Below are 21,473 nucleotides of genomic sequence, written 5' to 3' on the forward strand. Positions count from 1 at the left end.
GTGCTAGCGGCTTCCTACCTCCCAAAGGTAGAGCCAACAAAAGTGTTAAGCTTGCTGAATTCCATCCGGGAACAAGTCCCTGACACACCAATAGGAACCCGGTAGAACAGACGTTGAAGGTGGCAAGAAAGCACTGACAAGAAACAAAGCCCGCCAATCTGCTAACACCTGCATCGAACAGCTAGACTACCGACAAATGCACCAGTGGCTGGGAAGCAAGAAGAAACAACCCTCAAAACTGAGAAGAGCAGAGTGAAGAATTCAGGCAGGTAAAATTCCCTCTGCCTGCTTGAGCACTAAAGAGAAAAGTACTAGAGGGCCAACTCTGAGTGAAATAAAGTGAATGATACATACCTGCAGCAGGTGTTCTCCGAGGACAGCAGGCTGATTGTTCTCACGACTGGGTGACGTCCGCGGCAGCCCCCATCAACCAGAAGAAGCTTCGCGGGTGGTCCGCACGCAGGGCACGCCCACCGCGCATGCGCGGCCGTCTTCCCGCCCGTGCATGACCGTTCCCGCCAGTTGAATGACAAGCAAGAAAAGATGAAAAGCAACTCCAAAGGGGAGGAGGGAGGGTAGGTGAGAACAATCAGCCTGCTGTCCTCGGAGAACACCTGCTACAGGTATGTATTATTCACTTTCTCCGAGGACAAGCAGGCTGCTTGTTCTCACGACTGGGGTATCCCTAGCTCTCAGGCTTACTCAAAACAAAAACCCAGGTCAATTGAACCTCGCAACGGCGAGGATACAACAGAAAATTGACCTACGAAGAACAACTAACTGAGAGTGCAGCCTGACCAGAATAAATGCGGGTCCTGGAGGGTGGAGTTGGATTTACACCCCAAACAGATTCTGCAGCACCGACTGCCCGAACCGACTGTCGCGTCGGGTATCCTGCTGGAGGCAGTAATGTGAGGTGAATGTGTGGACAGATGACCACGTCGCAGCCTTGCAAATCTCTTCAATAGTGGCTGACTTCAAGTGGGCCACCGACGCTGCCATGGCTCTGACACTATGAGCCGTGACATGACCCTCAAGAGTCAGCCCAGCCTGGGCATAAGTGAAGGAAATGCAATCTGCTAGCCAATTGGAGATGGTGCGTTTCCCGACAGCGAACCCTAGCCTGTTAGGGTCGAAAGAAATAAACAATTGGGCGGACTGTCTGTGGGGCTGTGTCCGCTCCAAATAGAAGGCCAATGCTCTCTTCCAGTCCAATGTGTGCAACTGACGTTCAGCAGGTCTGGGAAAGAATGGTGGCAAGACAATTGACTGGTTAAGATGGAACTCCGACACCACCTTCGGCAGGAACTTTGGGTGGGTGCGGAGCACTACTCTGTTGTGATGAAATTTTGAATATGGAGCATGAGCTACCAGGGCTTGAAGCTCACTGACCCTACGAGCTGAAGTAACTGCCACCAAGAAAATGACCTTCCAGGTCAAGTACTTCAGATGGCAGGTATTCAGTGGCTCAAAAGGAGGTTTCATCAGCTGGGTGAGGACGACGTTGAGATCCCATGACACAGCTGGAGGCTTGATAGGGGGCTTTGACAAAAGCAAGCCTCTCATGAATCGAACGACTAAAGGCTCTCCAGAGATGGCTTTACCTTCCACACGATAATGGTAAGCACTAATCGCACTAAGGTGATTCCTTACTGAGTTGGTCTTGAGGCCAGACTCTGATAAGTGCAGAAGGTATTCAAGCAGGTTCTGTGCAGGGCAAGAACGAGGTTCTAGGGCCTTGCTCTCACACCAAACGACAAACCTCCTCCACTTGAAAAAGTAACTCTTTTTAGTGGAATCCTTCCTAGAGGCAAGCAAGACACGGGAGACACCCTCAGACAGACCCAACGCAGTGAAGTCTACGCCCTCAACATCCAGGCCATGAGAGCCAGGGACTGAAGGTTGGGGTGCAGCAACGCTCCGTCGTTCTGCGAAATGAGAGTCGGAAAACACTCCAATCTCCACGGTTCTTCGGAGGACAACTCCAGAAGAAGAGGGAACCAGATCTGACGGGGCCAAAAGGGCGCTATCAGAATCATGGTGCCGTGGTCTTGCTTGAGCTTCAGTAAGGTCTTCCCCACCAAAGGTATGAGAGGATAAGCATACAGGAGGCCGGTCCCCCAATGAAGGAGAAAGGCGTCCGACGCTAGCCTGCCGTGTGCCTGAAGTCTGGAACAGAACAGAGGCAGCTTGTGGTTGGTCTGAGAGGCGAAAAGGTCCACCGAGGGGGTGCCCCACTCTCGGAAGATCTTGCGTACCACTCTGGAATGAAGCGACCACTCGTGCGGTTGCATGACGCTGCTCAGCCTGTCGGCCAGACTGTTGTTTACACCTGCCAGGTATGTGGCTTGGAGGAGCATGCCGAACTGGCAAGCCCAACGCCACATCCCGACGGCTTCCTGACACAAGGGGCGAGATCCGGTGCCCCCCTGCTTGTTGGTGTAATACATTGCAACCTGATTGTCTGTCCGAATTTGGATAATTTGGCAGGACAGCAGATCTCTGAAAGCCTTCAGTGCGTTCCAGATCGCTCGGAGCTCCAGGAGGTTGATCTGCAGATCCTTTTCCTGGAGGGACCACAGACCCTGGGTGTGAAGCCCATCGACATGAGCTCCCCACCCCAGGCGAGATGCATCAGTCGTCAGCACTTTCGTGGGCTGCGGAATTTGGAATGGACGTCCCAGGGTCAAATTGGTCCGAATGGTCCACCAGAGCAATGAAGTGCGGCAACTGGTGGAGAGGCGGATGACATCTTCTAGATTCCCGGTGGCTTGGCACCACTGGGAAGCTAGGGTCCATTGAGCAGATCTCATGTGAAGACGAGCCATGGGAGTCACATGGACTGTGGAGGCCATATGACCCAGAAGTCTCAACATCTGCCGAGCTGTGACCTGCTGAGACGCTCTGGTCTGCGAAGCCAGGGACAGGAGGTTGTTGGCCCTCGCTTCGGGAAGGAAGGCCTGAGCCGTCTGGGTATTCAGCAGAGCTCCTATGAATTCCAGAGACTGGGTTGGCTGGAGATGGGACTTTGGGTAATTTATCACAAACCCCAGCAGCTCCAGGAGTTGAATAGTGCACTGCATGGACCGGAGGGCTCCTGCCTCCGAGGTGTTCTTGCCCAGCCAATCGTCGAGATATGGGAACACGTGAACTCCCAGCTTGCGTAGATACGCCGCTACCACCACGAGGCACTTTGTAAACACCCGTGGGGGCAGAGGCGAGCCCAAAGGGCAGCACACAATACTGAAAGTGCCGTGCGCCCAGGCGGAATCTGAGATACTGTCTGTGAGCTGGCAGTATCGGGATGTGAGTGTATGCGTCCTTTAAATCCAGGGAACATAGCCAATCGTTTTTCTGAATCATTGGCAGAAGGGTGCCCAAGGAAAGCATCCTGAACTTTTCGTTGACCAGGAATTTGTTCAGGCCTCTCAGGTCTAGGATGGGGCGCATCCCCCCTGTTTTCTTTTCCACAAGGAAGTACCTGGAATAGAATCCCTGCCCTTCTTGCCCGGGTGGTACGGGCTCGACCGCACTGGCGCTGAGAAGGGCGGAGAGTTCCTCTGCAAGTACCTGCTTGTGATGGGAGCTGAAGGATTGAGCTCCCGGAGGACAATTTGGTGGAAGGGAGGCCAAATTTACGGCGTATCCGCACCACACTATTTGGAGAACCCACTGGTCGGAGGTTATGAGAGGCCACCTTTGGTGAAAAAATTTTAACCTCCCTCCGACCGGCAGATCGTCCGGCACGGACACTTTGATGGCAGCTATGTTCCCGTGGATCCAGTCAAAAGCCCGTCCCCGGCTTTTGCTGTGGAGGCGCAGGGGGCTGCTTAGGCGCACGCTGTTGACGAGAACGAGCACGCTGGGGCTGTCCCTGTGCCTGTCGAGGCCTTCGGGCCGGCTGGGTGTACCTACGCTTGGTAAAAGCATAGGGCGCAGCCTGCCGGGCCCGGGAAAAACGTCCACCTGCTGAGGTGGATGCTGAAGGCGCCCGGTGGGAGAGCTTGTCAAGGGCGGTTTCCCGCTGATGCAGTTGGTCCACCAACTGCTCGACCTTCTCACCAAAAATATTATCCCCCCGGCAAGGGACGTCAGCCACTCTCTGCTGGGTGCGGTTGTCCAGGTCAGAGGCATGCAGCCATGAGAGCCTGCGCATCACTATAACTTGGGCCGCAGCACGAGACACCACGTCACAGGTGTCATAGATACCCCTGGACAGGAACTTTCTGCACGCCTTCAGCTGCCTGACCACCTCCTGAAAAGGCCTGGACTGCTCCGGCGGGAGCTTATCGACCAGGTCCACCAGTTGCTTCACATTGTTCCTTGTGGATGCTCGTGTAGAGCTGGTAAGACTGGATGCGGGTCACGAGCATGGAAGATTGGTAGGCCTTCCTCCCAAACGAGTCCAGAGTGCGAGACTCCCGCCCCTGGGGCGCCGAGGCGGTATCCCTTGAACTCCGTGCCCTCTTGAGAGCAGAATCCACGATCGCCGAGTCATGGGGCAATTGGGGCCGCATTAACTCTGGGTCCGAGTGGATTCTGTACTGGGACTCTGCTTTCTTGGGAATGGTGGGATTAGATAATGGTCTCATCCAGTTCCGGAGCAGTGTCTCTTTGAGGACATTGTGCAACGGCACCGTGGAGGACTCTCTAGGTGGTGATGGATAGTCGAGGACCTCGAGCATCTCAGCCCTCGGCTCGTCCACAGAGACCACGGGGAAGGGAATGCATATAGACATGTCCCTAACAAAGGAGGCAAAGGAGAGGCTCTCAGGAGGCGAGAGCTTCCTCTCAGGTGAAGGCGTGGGGTCGGAGGGAAGGCCCACAGACTCCTCTGAGGAGAAATATCTGGGGTCCTCCTCCTCCCCCGAGGCCTCTTCCTCGGTATCGGACATAAGCTCATGTAGCTGAGTCCTCAACCGGGCCCGGCTCGACGTCGAGGCACCGAGGCCTCGGTGTCGTCGAGCGGTGGACTCCTGCGCCGGCGGGGACGAAGCTCCCTCCATCGACGTCGACGGGGACTCCACCTGCGTGGCGGTCGAGACCGGCGCCGCAAGCTGCGTCGGTGTCGAAGGCCTCGGCACCGGGCTAGAGCTCGCCGGCACCACAGTCAACGGCGCCGAGGGCGCAAGCACCCCCGGTGCCGGCACAGCCTGGCGCATCAGCCCTTCCAGGATCCCCGGAAGGATGGCTTGGAGGCACTCGTCCAGGCCCGCTGCCGGGAAAGACGGGGGGGCCGGTAGAGGCGTCGGTGCCGGAAGCTGCTTGGGTCCAGGAGACTGCACCGAAGTGCTAGGACCCTGACGCGTCGGTACCTCCACTACCGAGGGGGACCTCTCCTCTCGACGCTGACCCGGCGTCGACTCCTCTCCGGCGCCGGAGGCCGGGTGCATCGATGGCGACCGATGACGGTGCTTCCTTGGCTTCTTGCGGTGCCCGTCATCGGCGCTAGGTGGTATGGAGGAGGAGGAGGTCGATCCCCCTCGGTCTCGAGGGGCCGGATCCGACAGGGTTCGGTCCCGAGGGCCATGAGCAGAGGGAGTGACCGGGGCCGATTGCCCACGCGGCCTCTCACCCCTACCCTCACCGGAAGACCGGCGGGCCGACGGGACCTGTGCTCCTGGGGTCGATGCCATCGGTGCCGATTTCGCGGACATCAATACCGGTACCGAAGAACCGGCCGTCGATACCGATGCCGTCGAGGTCGACGTCGAGGGGCCGGCGCAAGTTCCAAAAATACGGTCCCGAAGAACTTGCCTCGCAACTTGAGTCCGTTTCCGGAGACCAAGACACAAAGTACACGACTTGGTATCGTGCTCCGGCCCGAGGCACTGGAGGCACCAAGCGTGGGTGTCGGTCTGCGAGATAGGCCGGCCGCACCGAACACACTTTTTAAATCCACTCGGGACCTTCGAGGACATCGACGGAAAAATCGCGTCGGCGAAATCAAAGTCGTCGATGGTGGCGGTAAAATCACACCTCGAAAAAATAATCGACCGCGCGGCCACAAGGCCGCAACGCGACGCCCCCGCTAGAAAACGAGGGAAAAAACAGCGCGTTCTCTTTTTTTTTTTTTTAACAAGAGAAAAAACCCTTGCGGAACGCGCGACAAGAACAAGGAAAAAACAAAGAAGGTTCGCGAACAACGCGATGGTTTTCCGGGGTGACGAAGAGAGAGATGTGCGACACGTCTCTCTCCAGGCGCGGAAAAGAAAAGACTGGCGGGAATGGTCACGCACGGGCGGGAAGAGGGCCACGCATGCGCGGTGGGCGTGCCCTGCGTGCGGACCGCCCGCGAAGCTTCTTCTGGTTGATGGGGGCTGCCGCGGACGTCACCCAGTCGTGAGAACAAGCAGCCTGCTTGTCCTCAGAGAACAATTATTTACCACACTGTGAAGAAACTCAAAAAAAATTAAGGAATAAGTCATTCTTTTAAGAAAGAAAATCATCTCACTCAAAAGGCATTTGACACCGGATAGGAGATCCAAGATGGCCATTACTTTTTCTTATGCCGAACAGATGGGGAAAGAAGGCGGTTTCTGCACTGCAGCAGAAGGACACTTTCTTCGGCTCGGTAGGCAACAATTAGCGGCTTCATGATGCCCTTATTTATGGGCGTACTGACTGGCCCAGTGCTGAAGGAAACTTTGGGCTTCGGGAGTGAAGTTTCACTCAGCCCTACCCTTTGATGTCGGGTTCATTCCAGACATCGCAGTGCACGTTACCTGATGTGACCAAGGGCATGCTGGTTCTTCAAGGAGTGCTTCTGGTGGAAACAATGCCAAGGAAGGGAGTCAAGTCCATCAAACTCCTGGAGGATTGGTAGAGTGTGCAATGGGAGATGGGACTATTCTAACTGTTCCTCCCCTGGTGAGACCCTCTGAGGTGACCCTCGTTATGTCACGATTGTGACTGTATTCCATGCCTACTCTCACCTTGCCCTCGGGTGACCAGGCCCTGTGGTTGATGTGGACTGTCCTTTCCTGTTTCCCAGACATCTTTCAGGTTCCATTCTGGTCCTGATGTTCCAGCACTCCATACTTGCCCCGGTGTTTCTGCTGCCAAGCCTCACCTGTGACCTCATCTGTAATTGCCTTTATTAAGCTCCTGAGAATTGTCAGACTTGCCTTTGCAACAGAGGTCTTCAGATGTGATTTCGTCTGTGAGTGCTTGTTGCAGTTCTAGCTCTGCTAGTTCTTGTCTTGTTTTTAGCTTCAGTTCCTTACTGTTTGTATCTGCCTTGTTTGTCTTCAGTTCTAGCTTCCTTGCTGGTTGTAGCTGCCCTGTGTGTTTTTAGCTTCAGTTCCTTACTGTTTGTATCTGCCCTGTGTGTCTTTAGCTTCAGTTCCTTACTTTGTGTCTCTGCCCTGTCTGTCTTCAGCTTTAGTTCCCTTCCTGCTTGTATCGCCCTGTTTGTCCTTAGCTTCTGCCCTACCCTGCTTGTATCTGCCTTGTTTGAAAATCCTGAATCCTGTTCCAGCCAAGCCAAGTCTGTTCCCGCATTTGGTTCCAGTCCAGCCAAGCCAAGTCTGTGCCAGCATGTGGTTCCAGTCCGGCCAAGCCAAGTCCGTTCCAGCATTTGGTTCCAGTCCGGCCAAGCCAAGTCCATTCCAGAATTTGGTACCAGTCCAGCCAAGCCAAGTCCGTTCCAGCAGTTGTTTCCGTCCCAGCCTTTGGTTCCTGTCCAGTCAAGCCAAGTCCGTTCCAGCATTTGGTTCCACTCCAGCCAGGGCAAGTTCGCTTCAGAGTTCTGTCCAGCCAAACCTGTTCGAGACTCCTGTACCTGGTACCAGCCTATTGGTGTTTGGCCTCACTTCCAGTTTGGGTGGTTCCCCTGCTGTTGCTGGTCTCTGGCAGCAGCCCAAGGGCTCACTACTCCGGATCATCCGCAGCGGCGTGACACATTACTATCCGGTCAGTCCTGGATTCCATCTACACAATGTGATTCCCCTCAAGTTTATCAGCAGGCACAAAGGATTGTCAAGTGCGAAGAAGTGCTGAAGATCCAGACAGATAAGTTGAATTTATTAGATTCTTCTATTCAGAAGTCGCAGTGTTCAGACGACTTTGGATCAAGATAAATTAACTTTTGAATTTTCCTAAAATATTGACTGCTACACCTAAAGACCTATTTTACAGGTTTTTGAAAGAAAAATTTAAATATTCTTATACTGGACTTCCACTATTACATAAAATACATTATTTGCCAGTTCCTAGACGTACTAGCTCTCTCCCTGGCAATTCCTTGGTAGAAGTATCTTCTGATATTACTTATGTCTTGGAAAGTTTGGTTGAGGAGGTAGTCACCAGATCTACATTACTTGTAACTTTTGCATTTCAGCAGGATAAGGACATGCTTTTCTGCCTCTTTTTTAAGTCCTCTGAAGTTTTTTGCTTTGAAGGGAAAATCTCTGTCTTTCCAGATATTTCCAAGTGGACTCAAAATAGGAGGAAGAAATTTTTTGTCTTTTAAACAGCATGTTATTGCTTTTGGGGCTAAATTTCAATTAAGGTACCTGTGTAAATGCTTGGTCTATTTGGATCTTATGTTTTCTATGACCATGCACAGCTTCAGTTTTTTTTTTAAGGTAGAGGAGTAACAGGGCTGTGATAGATAAGTGGGTTTCTCTTTGAAGTTTGGTCATAATAGAGGGGTATCCACTGTTCATCTTATTTAATTATTTTTTTGAATGTAATATTCCTTCTAACATGTGAATTGTGATCTCTCTTCCTTAAATGTTCTAGCAGATTGTTGTCAGATTGATTGAGGTTATATTGTAGTGCCTACTGAATTGCTTCTTTATTCAAATTTCTTTAAAGTTTATTGAAATTGATAATAATTTTAAAAAGGCATTCGAGGTGTTAACTGCCTTCAGAATGGGTTGGGGGGGGGGGGGGGGGACTGACTGCCCCACCAAGCTTCACCCAGCTACAGCTATGTTTCCAGACCAAGAAAAAGGAGCTAATCTGTCTAGAACTAAACCCCCCTGCTCTATTAAACCCTGGCAATAGCTGGAGTAAGAGCCATAAGAGAGCACCAAAGAGGAGCTGTGTGGGCCAAAAACCATTCCGGAGTCAGAGAAAATGCTGAACGTTCCAGGGCTGCGTGATACCCTTGGGGGCAAATCACAAAGAAATCCTTTTTTTTATCCGTCTCCATCCCAATGGTCTAGACTGGTCTGGTATGGACAACAAGGAATGTTGCCTTCAGGCACTAACATCTACATGAGCCATAGACCTGTCGTAAATGTTAGTGCTTAAATGTAGGAGCATTGATGCCGATTTATGCTAGTACTAGCCGTTAAGCCTGTTAAAACGGGCAAGTTTTTTAAATTTCACCTCCATGTGCAGCAACTCTGCTCTGTCCCCTGCCCTCCCCCCATGTCCAGCAACCCTCCTCTGTCTCCTTGTAAAGAGCAGTTTGAAAGGCAGGCTCATTTTGCAGTCGCATGCCAGTCTCTCCTCCCCCCCCATACATGTTGTTGTTGTTCCGCCCCTTCTGCTGACTCGTGCTGTTCAGTGAGACAGCTATGCCTTTGCTTCAGGCAGCAAAGCAGGACTTGTGTGTGTGTGTGTGCAGCGAGTGAATGCACCTGTTTACCTTTTGCTGTTGGCCCCACAACGTTTTTGGATCCCTGCTTGGTTTCTGGTATTGTTCTTTGTTTTGCCTCGCCCACCTCACCGTTCCTGCTGTGCCCTTGTACATCGTGGTTCTCTTCTCTCCTGCATTAGTTTCTCGTCGCCCAGGTCTCCACATTGGCTCCTCCCCGGATGGTAGCGCTTCTGGCGATTGGTTATGTTTGGGCAAGTCGCCGCATTTGCTCCGCCCATGATCGTTGCGCCTGTGCCCATTTGGTTTTGTTGCACGGCTCCTCCCTCTCCTGCTATCCTAGTTCTTGTCCACCCTCCCCCCTCTGATGTCCACGCCCCCTCCTTTCCTCCCTCCTCCTGCGATTTCCATGCCCATGTCCAACAACAGACCTCCTTCCTATTGTCCGTTTTAAAGTACTAATGGTCCTGCCCTCCCTCCCTAGAGCCTCCCATTTGAGTGCGATTTACACTTTTCCTCCCCTGCGATTTCCACAGCTCCTCCCTCTCCTCCTATCCTAGTGCTTGTCCATCCTCCCTCCCTCTCCCACCGATGTCCACGCCCCCTCCTTCGCTCCCTCTCCGTCCGATTTCCACGCCTCTCCATCCGTTTTCCACCAACTCCACCCCTTTCCGAGTTCCATGCCCTCCTCCCTAGTTGCAGATTTGTTGTGCACCTCCGATATACATGGCTCCTCCCCTGCGAATTCCAAGGCTCCCCGATTTGTTTTGTGCACCTCCGATGTACATGGCTCCTCCCCTGCGAATTCCACGGCTCCGCCCCCTCTCCTCCTATCCTAGTTCTTGTCCACCCTCTCTCCCTCCCCCTCCGATTTCCACACCCCCTCCTTCCCTCCCTATTGGCTGCATTACGTTCGGTACAGGAGCTGCTGCTGGAAGCGGGGCTTGGAGTGTTGCTCCTTGAACATTCGGTCTTTACTGCGCATTTGTGGGTGAGTACGGTCACTTGCCATTTATATGTTTGATAGTATAATGCTACTATAATGACAAAATTACACGCATAGGTGACATTCTAGAATAGGCACACTACCTGCTTAATTTGGCTGCCTAAATGGTGGTGCTGTTATAGAATTGTCTCTTAAATATATAAATTTAGTCAGGTAACTCCAGCTGCACAAATAGCAGATATCAATCTACCTGCTGGATAAGTATTATTAATTTGGATTTAGCACATATTCTTTCAGTAGTAGAACAAGGCAAGTTACATTCATGTATGGGAATTATTTTCCTCTTCTCAAGGCTTGTAATCTAAGACTGTACCTGAGGCAACTAAGGGTTAAGTAATTTGTCCAGGGTCACAAGGAGTGTCAGTGGGATTTGAACCCTGGCTTCCCTGGTTCTCAGACTATTACTCTAACCATCAGGCAACTTCTCCACTCCTCGTTACCTAGCTGAATATCAAGGTAAAGAAAGAAGGTAGAACCCTCTATTCTCTTACCAAATACCAGCCCTTAAGACATTTTGTAAGGAGTATGGTAAGGAGTCTGGAGAAAGAAAGGGGGTGGGGAGGAACCCCAGCTACCAAAAAGGGAAAGAAGACACGGTGGGGGTTCCGATCCTGCCCAAAAGGGACATAAGAGTAGAACACTACAAGTCCCAGAAAGCCCCAGGAGAGCATAAGGTAAGGGGGAGAAATAGGGTGCACCTCCCAGAGGCTCCAAAAGGGGGCCAACCAAAAAGGGAGAAAGCTGAAGCTCTACCCTGGTGGAAAAGGTGGTGGTGGAAAAAAGGGGCGGAGAAAGAACAAACCCGGAACCCAGTTAATGAGGAAAAAGGGAATCAGCTGGAGGGGGGGGAGGGGAGAGGAGAAAATGGACTGGGCTCCAGAGGAGAGGGGAGGAGAGGAGCCAGAGGCAATGGAACAAGGAGAGCCAGAGGAGGTCCCTGAGGAACCGATGGAGCTGTTGGCTCTGACTCAGTCAGAGCAGGAGGTATAGGGGGCTGTCCGGGTCAAGCGGGAGGAGGTCAGGAGAAAAGGCTGACCAAGAGGGTGGGACCCGGAGGCTTTGAGCCCGCGCAAAGCCTTGCTACTTTGGAGACTGTGTTTGAAAAGCCAGGCTACATTTAGGGCTGTGTTTGGAAAGGCCCTGCTGCAAGTGGAACTGGGTTTAAAAGCCTTGCTACTTTGTGATACTGTGTTTGAAAAGCCTGGCTACATTTAGGGCTGTGTTTGGAAAAGCCCTGTTGCAAGTGGAACTGTGTTTAAAAGCCTTGCTACTTTTTGAGACGGTGTTTGAAAAGCCAGGCTACATTTAGGGCTGTGTTTGGAAAGGCCCTGCTGCAAGTGGAACTGTGTTTAAAAGCCTTGCTACTTTGTGATACTGTGTTTGAAAAGCCTGGCTACCTTTTAGGGCTGTGTTTGGAAAAGCCCTGCTGCAAGTGGAACTGTGTTTAAAAGCCTTGCTACTTTTTGAGACTGTGTTTGAAAAGCCAGGCTACATTTAGGCCTGTGTTTGGAAAGGCCCTGCTGCAAGTGGAACTGTGTTTAAAAGCCTTGCTACTTTTTGAGACTGTGTTTGAAAAGCCAGGCTACATTTAGGGCTGTGTTTGGAAAGGCCCTGCTGCAAGTGGAACTGTGTTTAAAAGCCTTGCTACTTGGTGGTACTGTGTTTGAAAAGCCGGGCTACATTTAGGGCTGTGTTTGGAAAAGCCCTGCTGCAAGTGGAACTGTGTTTAAAAGCCTTGCTACTTTTTGAGAAGGTGTTTGGAAAGCCAGGCTACATTTAGGGCTGTGTTTGGAAAAGCCCTGCTGCAAGTGGAACTGTGTTTAAAGGCCTTGCTACTTTTTTTGAGACTGTGTTTGAAAAGTCGGGCTACATTTAGGGCTGTGTTTGGAAAGGCCCTGCTGCAATTGGAACTAGGTGTAAAAGCCTTGCTGTAAATTGAAAGGTGCTGGAAACAGCCTGTCTCCCCAGGGAGCCGGGTTTTGAGTTGAAAGATCCCTAAGGAAGTGGGACAACAGAGGAAAAGGGCTCTGAGCTGAGGACCAGCAGGTTCTTTTCTACAATTTACAGCAGCAAAAATGCCTCTTAACTTTAATCTCCTAGTCCCAAGGTAGCACGACATGAATCCACTCGGCATTCTGCCTTTTTCTTTCTGGCGCAAAAGCTCAGGAACGACCTTCCTTCACATATACAAAATGAACTTTCCCTACCTAAGTTCAAGCCTTTGTTTAAAAAAAAACGTTTTTTCACCTTAGCTTTTAACACCATTCCGTGACATATGCTTTTTTTCACGACACAGGTATTGGTGAATCTTGTGATAAGTATTAGGCTGTTCTATCCGGGGTAGGCCACTAGAGGGCGCTAGAAGGAGAATGAGTGGAGGTCGCTAGGACCGGGGAGAGCCCTGGGAGGTCCACAGGTGTAGGAGGTTATGGGCTGGGTCCTGTGTAGCTAATTAACCACTTTATACCCCTCCTGAGAGGGTGAAAGGAAGAGAAGTGAGCTGGCAGCAGAAGAAGAGAGATCTCCCTGAAAGATACTGGCTAACCCTATGGACTTGTGGTGGATGGTGTGTCCAAAGGAGACAAGCAGGCTGAAAATCCTGGGGTAAGAAAGTGTTGGACTGTGTGTCCTCAGTACTTATAGAACTGTGTGTTCAAAGGAGGAAGGACTGTGTGTCCCCAGTACTGGTAAAGAACTGTGTGTTCAAAGGAAGGACTGTGTGTCCAAAGTACTGAGAGAAGCAGGCTGCAAAGCCTGGGGTTGGGAGTCCCCAAAATATTGAAGCTAGTACTGAGCCCATGTATCTGTGTGGGGAGGCTCAGTGTGAATATCTATGAAATCATAAAGTATTAAGCTAGAAGAAGTGAGCCCAGGGGCTGGAATAAAGAGTTGCCTGAGAAATATGCAGTTGGGGAAACCTGTTTAATTTGCTTAGTGGGAACCAGGTCACCCTGAGCGAGAAGGGGTAGCACCCTAATTTGCATATGATCTGCATATTGGGAACCAGGTCACCCTGAGTGATAAGGGTGATATCACAATCTGTTAGAATTTTGTTTTAGTATTAAGAATGAATGAGTTCTGTGTGTAAGGAGAGTCCCTTTCCTGTCTTTGTAATGGAGTTCTCTTCTTATTATTTTATTATTTGTTAATAGATTTTAGTTTTATACACCGCTTAGACCTGCATGTTTTGAATTGGTGATATAACAAATCCCAATAAACATAATTTTTTGTTCTTTTCACTAAAAGAGCATCATCTAGATCACATTATTTTATAAAGTGTTTTCCCATGTGTAAAGCCTGTTTTACACTCAGAATAGGGCTTTAATAAAACTTTACAACCATATATGTGTGTAAAAAGTTGTCGCACAGAAAGAGTACACTTACTTTTATGTGGTCTGTGCACAGGTGTTGCCAGGAATGTAATTTAAGTGCAGTTGAAATGTACAAGTGAGTTCTATAAAATATGAATGGGGTACATGTACATATTTACCACTTTTTTGGAGCAGGTTTAAATGTGTGCATGGGATTTGCATGCTTTTGGTGCTGGATTTGGGAGCCTATTTTAATACATTACCTTTATAAAACAAGCTTAATATAGGTGCTTTTTTAAACATCCTGTTAATTACCCCCCACAAGTCCCTTATCTCAGATCTGCCACCTCATCCTCTCAGCTGGTGTCTCCTTCCTTATCCTGATAGAAACCCTAGAAAGAAGAATGTATTTAAAAGCAAAGGCAAACTGCCAACAGAAGATCCACACTGTTAAACTGATCTACAAATGACACCCAACTGCACTTCTTTCCAAGCTAACAAACTTAAGCTTATCATTTGCCATCATAGTGCTACATAATACTTGTAAGTTAACCTTATATGGTGGCACCTGCACAGTTGCCCACCTACCAGGGCACTGCAAAGCAACAGTACTACCTAGAGACTTCAAAATCTTAACATGGTTGCTTCTAGTGTTACTTTGTTTGGGGGGGAGGGGGAGAATAGAGGATTTCTTCCTTAATTTTCCCCATTTTCTTTTGCCTTAAAATACTTTCTTTCCATTCTCATAAAATGTGAGTTATTATTGCCAGATCCCACAGTGCATAAAAATCTTGCCCTTATATTCACCCTTCATCACATGCTGGAGGTCCCTGCTGGAATTGTTAGCCACTGCTGATCAATGTGGTGAAAAATGAATGCATCTCCACTCTGGCATCTGCCAGGTACTTGTAGACAGGATGCTTGGCTCAGCAGACCTTGGTCTGACCCAATATGGCACATCTTTATGTTCATATTAGTTGTTATAAGGAACAGATTAGCAACTCCAATTTACAGAGTCATAATGACTGGTGTGGATAAGTAACAAAAGATTTAATATAATTTAAATACAAATATCTTATCATGGATACAACTGAAAGAATAAAACATAAGAAAGAAAAGATTTGAAGAGCAATCTGTATGGACCCTTTTTTTTTCCTAAACACTCCAGCCCAGTGATTGTAAAACATTTAATAGGCTGGTTTGGGGCTAATTTTATTACATGGCACTTATGTGAAAAGTCCCAATAAGGAGGTGCCTATTGTATAAAGGTAACATGGAGGGCCATAAATGAACGGGGCCGGCCATCTCTAACGCCGGCCCCGTCAAGCGGCGTACCCGACTGTATTATCGAAACAAGATGGCCGGCCATCTTTCGTTTCAATAATATGGTCGGGGCCAGCCACATCTCTTAGAGATCGCTGGCGTTAGAGATAGCTGCCATTGGTTTTCGCCGATAATGGATACTAATGGCGGCCATCTCAAACCCGGCCAAATCCAAGGCATTTGGTTGTGGGAGGAGCCAGCATTTGTAGTGCACTGGTCCCCCTCACATGCCAGGACACCAACCGGGCACCCTAGAGGGCACTGCACTGGACTTCACAAAATGATCCCAGGTACATAGCTCCCTTACCTTGTGTGCTGAGCCCCCAAATCCCCCCAAAACCCACAACTGTACACCACTACCAAAGCCCTTAGGGATGAAGGGGGGCACCTACATGTGGGTACAGTGGGTTTTGAGGGGGTTTTGGAGGACTCCCATTTACCACCACAAGTGTAACAGGTGGGGGGGGGGGGGGGGGGGGGGATGGGCCTGGGTCCGCCTGCCTGAAGTGCACTGCAGTACCCACTGAAACTGCTCCAGGGACCTGCATACTGCTGTCATGGAGCTGGGTATGACATTTGAGGCTGGCAAAAAAATGTTTTTTTATTTTTTTGTGGTGGGAGGGGGTCGGTGACCACTGGGCGAGTAAGGGGAGGTCAATCCCGATTCCCTCCGGTGGTCATCTGGTCAGTTTAAGGCTTGGTCGTGAACAAAAGGGACCAAGTAAAGTCGGCCAAATGCTTGCCAGGGCTGCCCTGCGACGGAAAGCAGTTGAAGTCGGCCTAAATCGGCTTTCGATTATACTGATTTGGCCGGCTTTAGGAGAAGGCCGGCCATCTCCTGATTTGTGTCGGAAGATGGCCGGCCTTCTCGTTCAAAAATAAGCAGGATAGGCGCCTACATATTTTTATAATATAGGCTCCCAGAACCAGCCCTGATGCTCTCACACAAATTTACAGCTGCTTTATGCATACTCATGTATATATTGGAACTCTGCCCATGCTCCAACCAAGCTATACCCCTGGGAATGCCTATGTGAAGACCAAGTGAAAAGTAGGTGCCTTTTGTTTCCAAACTCATACTTTTAACGTGTATTTCAAAAAAGATATAGCAGAATTAGAAAAGGTTCAAAGAAGAACAACCAAAATGATAAAGGGGATGGAACTCCTTTCGTATGAGGAAAGGTTAAAAGAGGTTAGGGTTCTTCAGCTTGGAAAAGAGACGGAGATGGGGAGAGATATGATTGAGGTCTACAAAATCCTGAGTGGTGTAGAACAAGTAGAAGTAAATAGATTTTTCATTCGTTCCAAAAGTACAAAGACTAGGGGACACTTGAGGAAGTTACATGGAAATACGTTTAAAACAAATAGGAGAAAATATTTTTTCACTCAATGAATAGTTAAGCTCTGGAACTCTTTGCTGGAGGAGGTGGTAACAGCGGTTAGCGTATCTGGGTTTAAAAAAGGTTTAGACAAATTCCTGGAGGAAAAGTCCATAGTCTGCTATTGAGATAGACATGGGAAGCAACTGCTTGCCCTGGGATTTGTAGTATGGAGTGTTTCCACAATTTGGGTTTCCACCAGGTACTGCCAGGTTCTGCCAACTCCAGGCTCCGCTCATTCTGCTTCGCCTCACCCTATGCTTGGAACAACCTTCCTGAGCCCTTACGCCAAGCCCTCTCCCTGCCCATCTTCAAGTCTTTGCTTAAAACCCACCTCTTCAATGCTGCATTCAGCACCTAACTCTTACCGTTCAGTAAATCCAGACTGCCCCATTTTGACTGCCCCTATCGGACTGACCGTTCATTTGTCTCTTAGATTGTAAGCTCTTTGAGCAGGGACCGTCCCTCTATGTTAAATTGTACAGTGCTACGTAACTCTAGTAGCGCTTTAGAAATGTTAAGTAGTAGTAGTACCTGTGACCTGGCTTGGCCACTGTTTGGAAAACAGGATACTGGGCTAGATGGACCATTGGTCTGACCCAGTATGGCTACTCTTATATTCTTATGAACAAAGGTTTCTCAAGCATGGAAAGAAAGCCTCTTGCCCCTTGTGTGAAAGAGCTCTGTGTGTCCCAGTTTCTGTTTCTGTAGAATGTTTGGTACTGTTGGACATATACCAAGGAAGCAGGGCTGTACTGAATATTCGTATTCGATTCAATTTGGCCCCAAATAGTGACCCAAATACATTATTTGTATTTGGCTAAATAGTGATTTAAATTCAAATACAAATAATTTGGGGCTCTACTGTGCTAAATCCTACTGAAATAAACACTTGCTCTCTGATTTCATGGTGCTTCTTTTATTATTTGTTATGTTAAAGCTCAATGCCTGTTATTCATATTCGGCCAAATAATATTTTTCATTATTCATATTCGGCCAAATAATATTTTTCATTATTCAAATTCAGCTGAATAGCAAAATAAGCTGTTTGGTACAGTTCTACAAGGAAGCACTGCAAAAATGGCCTGAAGAAAAAGGGGTGTCTTGAGCTAAGTAGGTTTATAAATGGGATACTGGAACTGTAAATTAATACACATTTTACAGACCTAGTTGGCTCATTATTCCCCTTCTTCAGGCCATCTCTGCCAAGCTTCCTTGGTTTCTGATTTGCAGATTTTGTTCCTTTCTCCCTTTTTGTTTGGTGTTGGAGTATGCCACTGAGTATGCCTCGTTAAGTTAAAGCTTCTCCTCTTCTTAAGGATCTACATTGGTTATCTTAGGTTTAGGCGGGATACAAATTTTATAAATAAATAAATAAATATCAATGAAAGAATTTCATTTAAGCTCTGTATTCTTGCTCATCAGATTTTTTATGGTATCTTACCACCTTATATGATAGATCTCATTAAGTTATCACCACGAAATGCCACCTCATCATCTACAGAATATCTCATATTATATTTCTCAAGTTGTAAAAACTTAATCTGCAAAACTATCCTGAACTTAAATGGATAGTTTAACTTTTCCTACCGAAGTACTAAACTCTAGAACTCATTACCCAAGTATATCAGACACTCAGTCGATTATATGCTGTTTATAAGATTACTTAAAGCCCACTTCTTTAGATCTGTGTTCAGACAATATGAAAAGATTTTTTTTAATAGTTGCATTCTTGTATTAATATTAATTGTCTTGTAATGCTTGTTCTTAATTTGTTATGTAAGCTGCATTGAACCTGAGCTTTCTTGAGAAAATGCGGGGTAGAAACGTCATAATAACTAAATAAATATAGAAGACTAGGAGCTTGCAGCTGCCCTTTTGGGTTTTGAGCAGGGACTATCCTTATTTGTAAAACTGTACAGCGCTGCGTAACCCTAGTAGCGCTTTAGAAATGTTAAGTAGTAGTAATAGTACTCAGTCAGCCATTACCCTGCCACTCAAGCAAACAGCTGAATGAGAGAGGGTGTATGCCCATCCTGTGCACCAGCTGAGGCGCCCAACATGAGTGTACTTATCTGGTACAATAGGAGAAAGAGGAACGTTGAGGAGGAACAGCAACTGGATTTCAGATAGGAAGGGTGTATAATTCCTTTACAACTTTCACCTGGGTTAGAAATTAGAAAACAGAACCAGCATCCTTACATGGTAGTAGTTTTTCCAGCTCCATTGTGACCCAGAAAAGACGTGATCTGTCCTTCATAGAAACTCATTGTGAGGCCATCTATGGCCACCTTTTTGCCATCACGGTAGATCTTCACCAGATTCTGGATCGATACCCCAAGATGGAGATGTGTTGGTTCCTCCTCCATGCAGACTATAGAAAAGAGAAGATAGTAATTTGGTCATACTGGACTGTTTTGCGATTCTTGACTGTGTTCAATAAAACCTAATTTGAATTAAAAAAAAAAAAAGAAAAAAGAGAGAAGACAGATAGAGACATGACAGGAGTTGTTTGCTGCTAGAATCATTCACTTCAGGGAGCTGCAAACGGGCTCTGGTTTTAAGTTTATCCAGAGGGAAGGCATGTTCTAGGTCAGCATCAGCCAGTGTGGTAAGTGGCAAGCACAGACTTGAAGGGTTATAAGCCTCTGGGGAAGCCTGCAGAAGTGGTCTGGAGGTACGCAGACACTGAACCATCCATGCATCATCCTAGTATCTAGTGATTATCAAACTTAATCCACAGAAGATATAAAGACAAGGTGTCCAGAGAATATGCACACACAGCATAATAAATCAAAGAAACAAAAAAAATTCACTTTTTCATAGCACACCAGGTCACACACTCCACGTCTATTGTCTTGACTTATGAATGCTGGTAAAGCAGGACATGCAGAAAAGAGACGCTGTCTTGCCGTCAAACATTTTAAAAGATTTATAAGAGTATCAGCATCAAACTTTCAGGTAAGCTCAATCCCAATGGAAAATACAGATGTGCTGATATCCCAATAACAGGGCTACTAAATGAGCAATAAGCCCTTGCAAGAGGGAGCCTGCTGCCCTTTGCCCTTTGTTTATCTGCTACTTTCAAAATTCATTGTGAATATTATATGAAGAACCATCTCATGTCAAACTATTTCTATACCAGAAGACCAGCATTATTCATAGTAACACTATAACAAACCCATCAAAAGACTAAGAGGAAATGAAAATGAGCGTCCAGTTTAGCATATGCACTGGCATATAGATGAAGTAGGGGCCATACTAATTAAAAAAAAACAACTCACTTTGAGGTGCTCCAGTCTGAGCAGTACACAACTGGCTCTCATCCTTCGTGTTTTCGCCACACCAGTAGGTCTTTGTGAATGGGAAGTACCAAGGTCTGGGAATTCCATACTGGCCTAAAAATGTAAAATAAAGAATTACAACTTCAAAAGGAATCAAAAGCAAAATATAAACTTCTCTTTAAAGCAGAAGTGCAATCCACTTGGTCCTGCCCAATCAGGTAGGACATGAATATGCAGTCCTGAACTTAAATGGATACTTTATCACTGAAGTTAGGACTTATTTGGTGTGGTCCCATTAAATAGATGATATCATCCAGATAATAGCTAAATACTGCTACTCTCCAGATAACTTTATCCCTATCCTTGGAATGTCCCTGACCCTTCCTCATCTTAAATGGATAAATTTTAGCGAGAGTTGCTTGGCCAAAAATCTACGAGTTAGTAGGGCCAGACATTTAACTTGAAAGTGCTTAGGCAGCTAGGACCTGATAATTACTAAATAAGGAGGCATATCATAAGGAAACTGAGCATGTAAAACAGCATTTTATGCACTCAGGAGGGCTCTCATACACACATACAAAGTAAGTGCACAGACACATGGGATAACTTTAAAATCCGTCACCTATAAAATTTCCAAAATAAGGTGTCCACATTATAAAAGCAACATAGGCGCCCGTGTTATCTAATAAACTTGGCAGGTGTAAATATTTGAGCCCAAAATTAGGCACAAACCCCCGCATTCGATATAGTACACCCGGTTCACACCTAATTTAGACATCACCATTTACACCAAGTTTTACTTGGTGCAACTGCCCGCGATTAAATTTAGCTGCACAGGTGAGGGCTAGGTGTATTCCATAATCCGTGCAGAAATTTAGGCTTATTCTATAAAGTATGCCTAGGTGTACTTTATAGCATAATTTATAGAATACGCCTAGGTGTATTTTTTCCCCCATGTCAACACACCATATAAAGAATTTAGTCCAAAATGCATTCTAAGCTAGTATTCTGTACAGGTCGTTCCACACAGAGCACCCTTTGCAGAATACCAGCTTATTTGAATTTCCCCACACTGTATAAAAATAGGTGCTGTATTGCTGTACATCTATTGTAAGCACTTTCTGGGGATACCCCACTCAGTTTTATAAAAGCCATTTTTCACATAGAGAATGCTTTATAAAAATGACCCCCATGGCACTTACATTTATGTGATACTTATGGGCACTTACGCGCCTATTCTTTATGCATAAATACACACACCGCCCTCAGAGTTGGTGCAGGTGTGTGTGTCTATATTTTCTGGAATAATTTTATAAAAGCACAAAGCTGACTTTCAGGCTTATTTTCAAAAGAGAAGGGCGCCCATCTTTCGACACAAATCGGGAAATGGGTGTCCTCTCAGGAAAGGTCCTGCTGAAAACTGCCATTTTCCTCTCCCTTCCACTACATGTAAAATTATCCCCACTGTGAAGAGCATGTTACTTTAATGTAGTGGCAGAGTTGAGAAAGAGGGAGGCCCACGACCCATCCATTATATGCCTACATGTCTACATGTGGCTGCAAGCACTGCAGGCCATTTAAGGATTGCCCATTTTAAAGATCCAGTTCAAGCATGGCTAC

General features: G+C 47.6%; 1 protein-coding gene across 1 annotated transcript in view; it reads right to left on the reverse strand.

The window, feature by feature from the left end:
* The window catches only part of ABCA1 (ATP binding cassette subfamily A member 1), a 706,841-nt gene that overhangs the window by 375,842 nt on the left and 309,526 nt on the right, over positions 1–21,473 (reverse strand). The window contains 2 exon segments of the mRNA XM_030194329.1: positions 18,772–18,943; positions 19,854–19,967. Coding sequence (XP_030050189.1) covers positions 18,772–18,943; positions 19,854–19,967 — 286 coding nt within the window.

The sequence above is a fragment of the Microcaecilia unicolor genome, chromosome 2, assembly GCF_901765095.1.
Source record: "Microcaecilia unicolor chromosome 2, aMicUni1.1, whole genome shotgun sequence".
Classification (NCBI taxonomy): domain Eukaryota; kingdom Metazoa; phylum Chordata; class Amphibia; order Gymnophiona; family Siphonopidae; genus Microcaecilia; species Microcaecilia unicolor.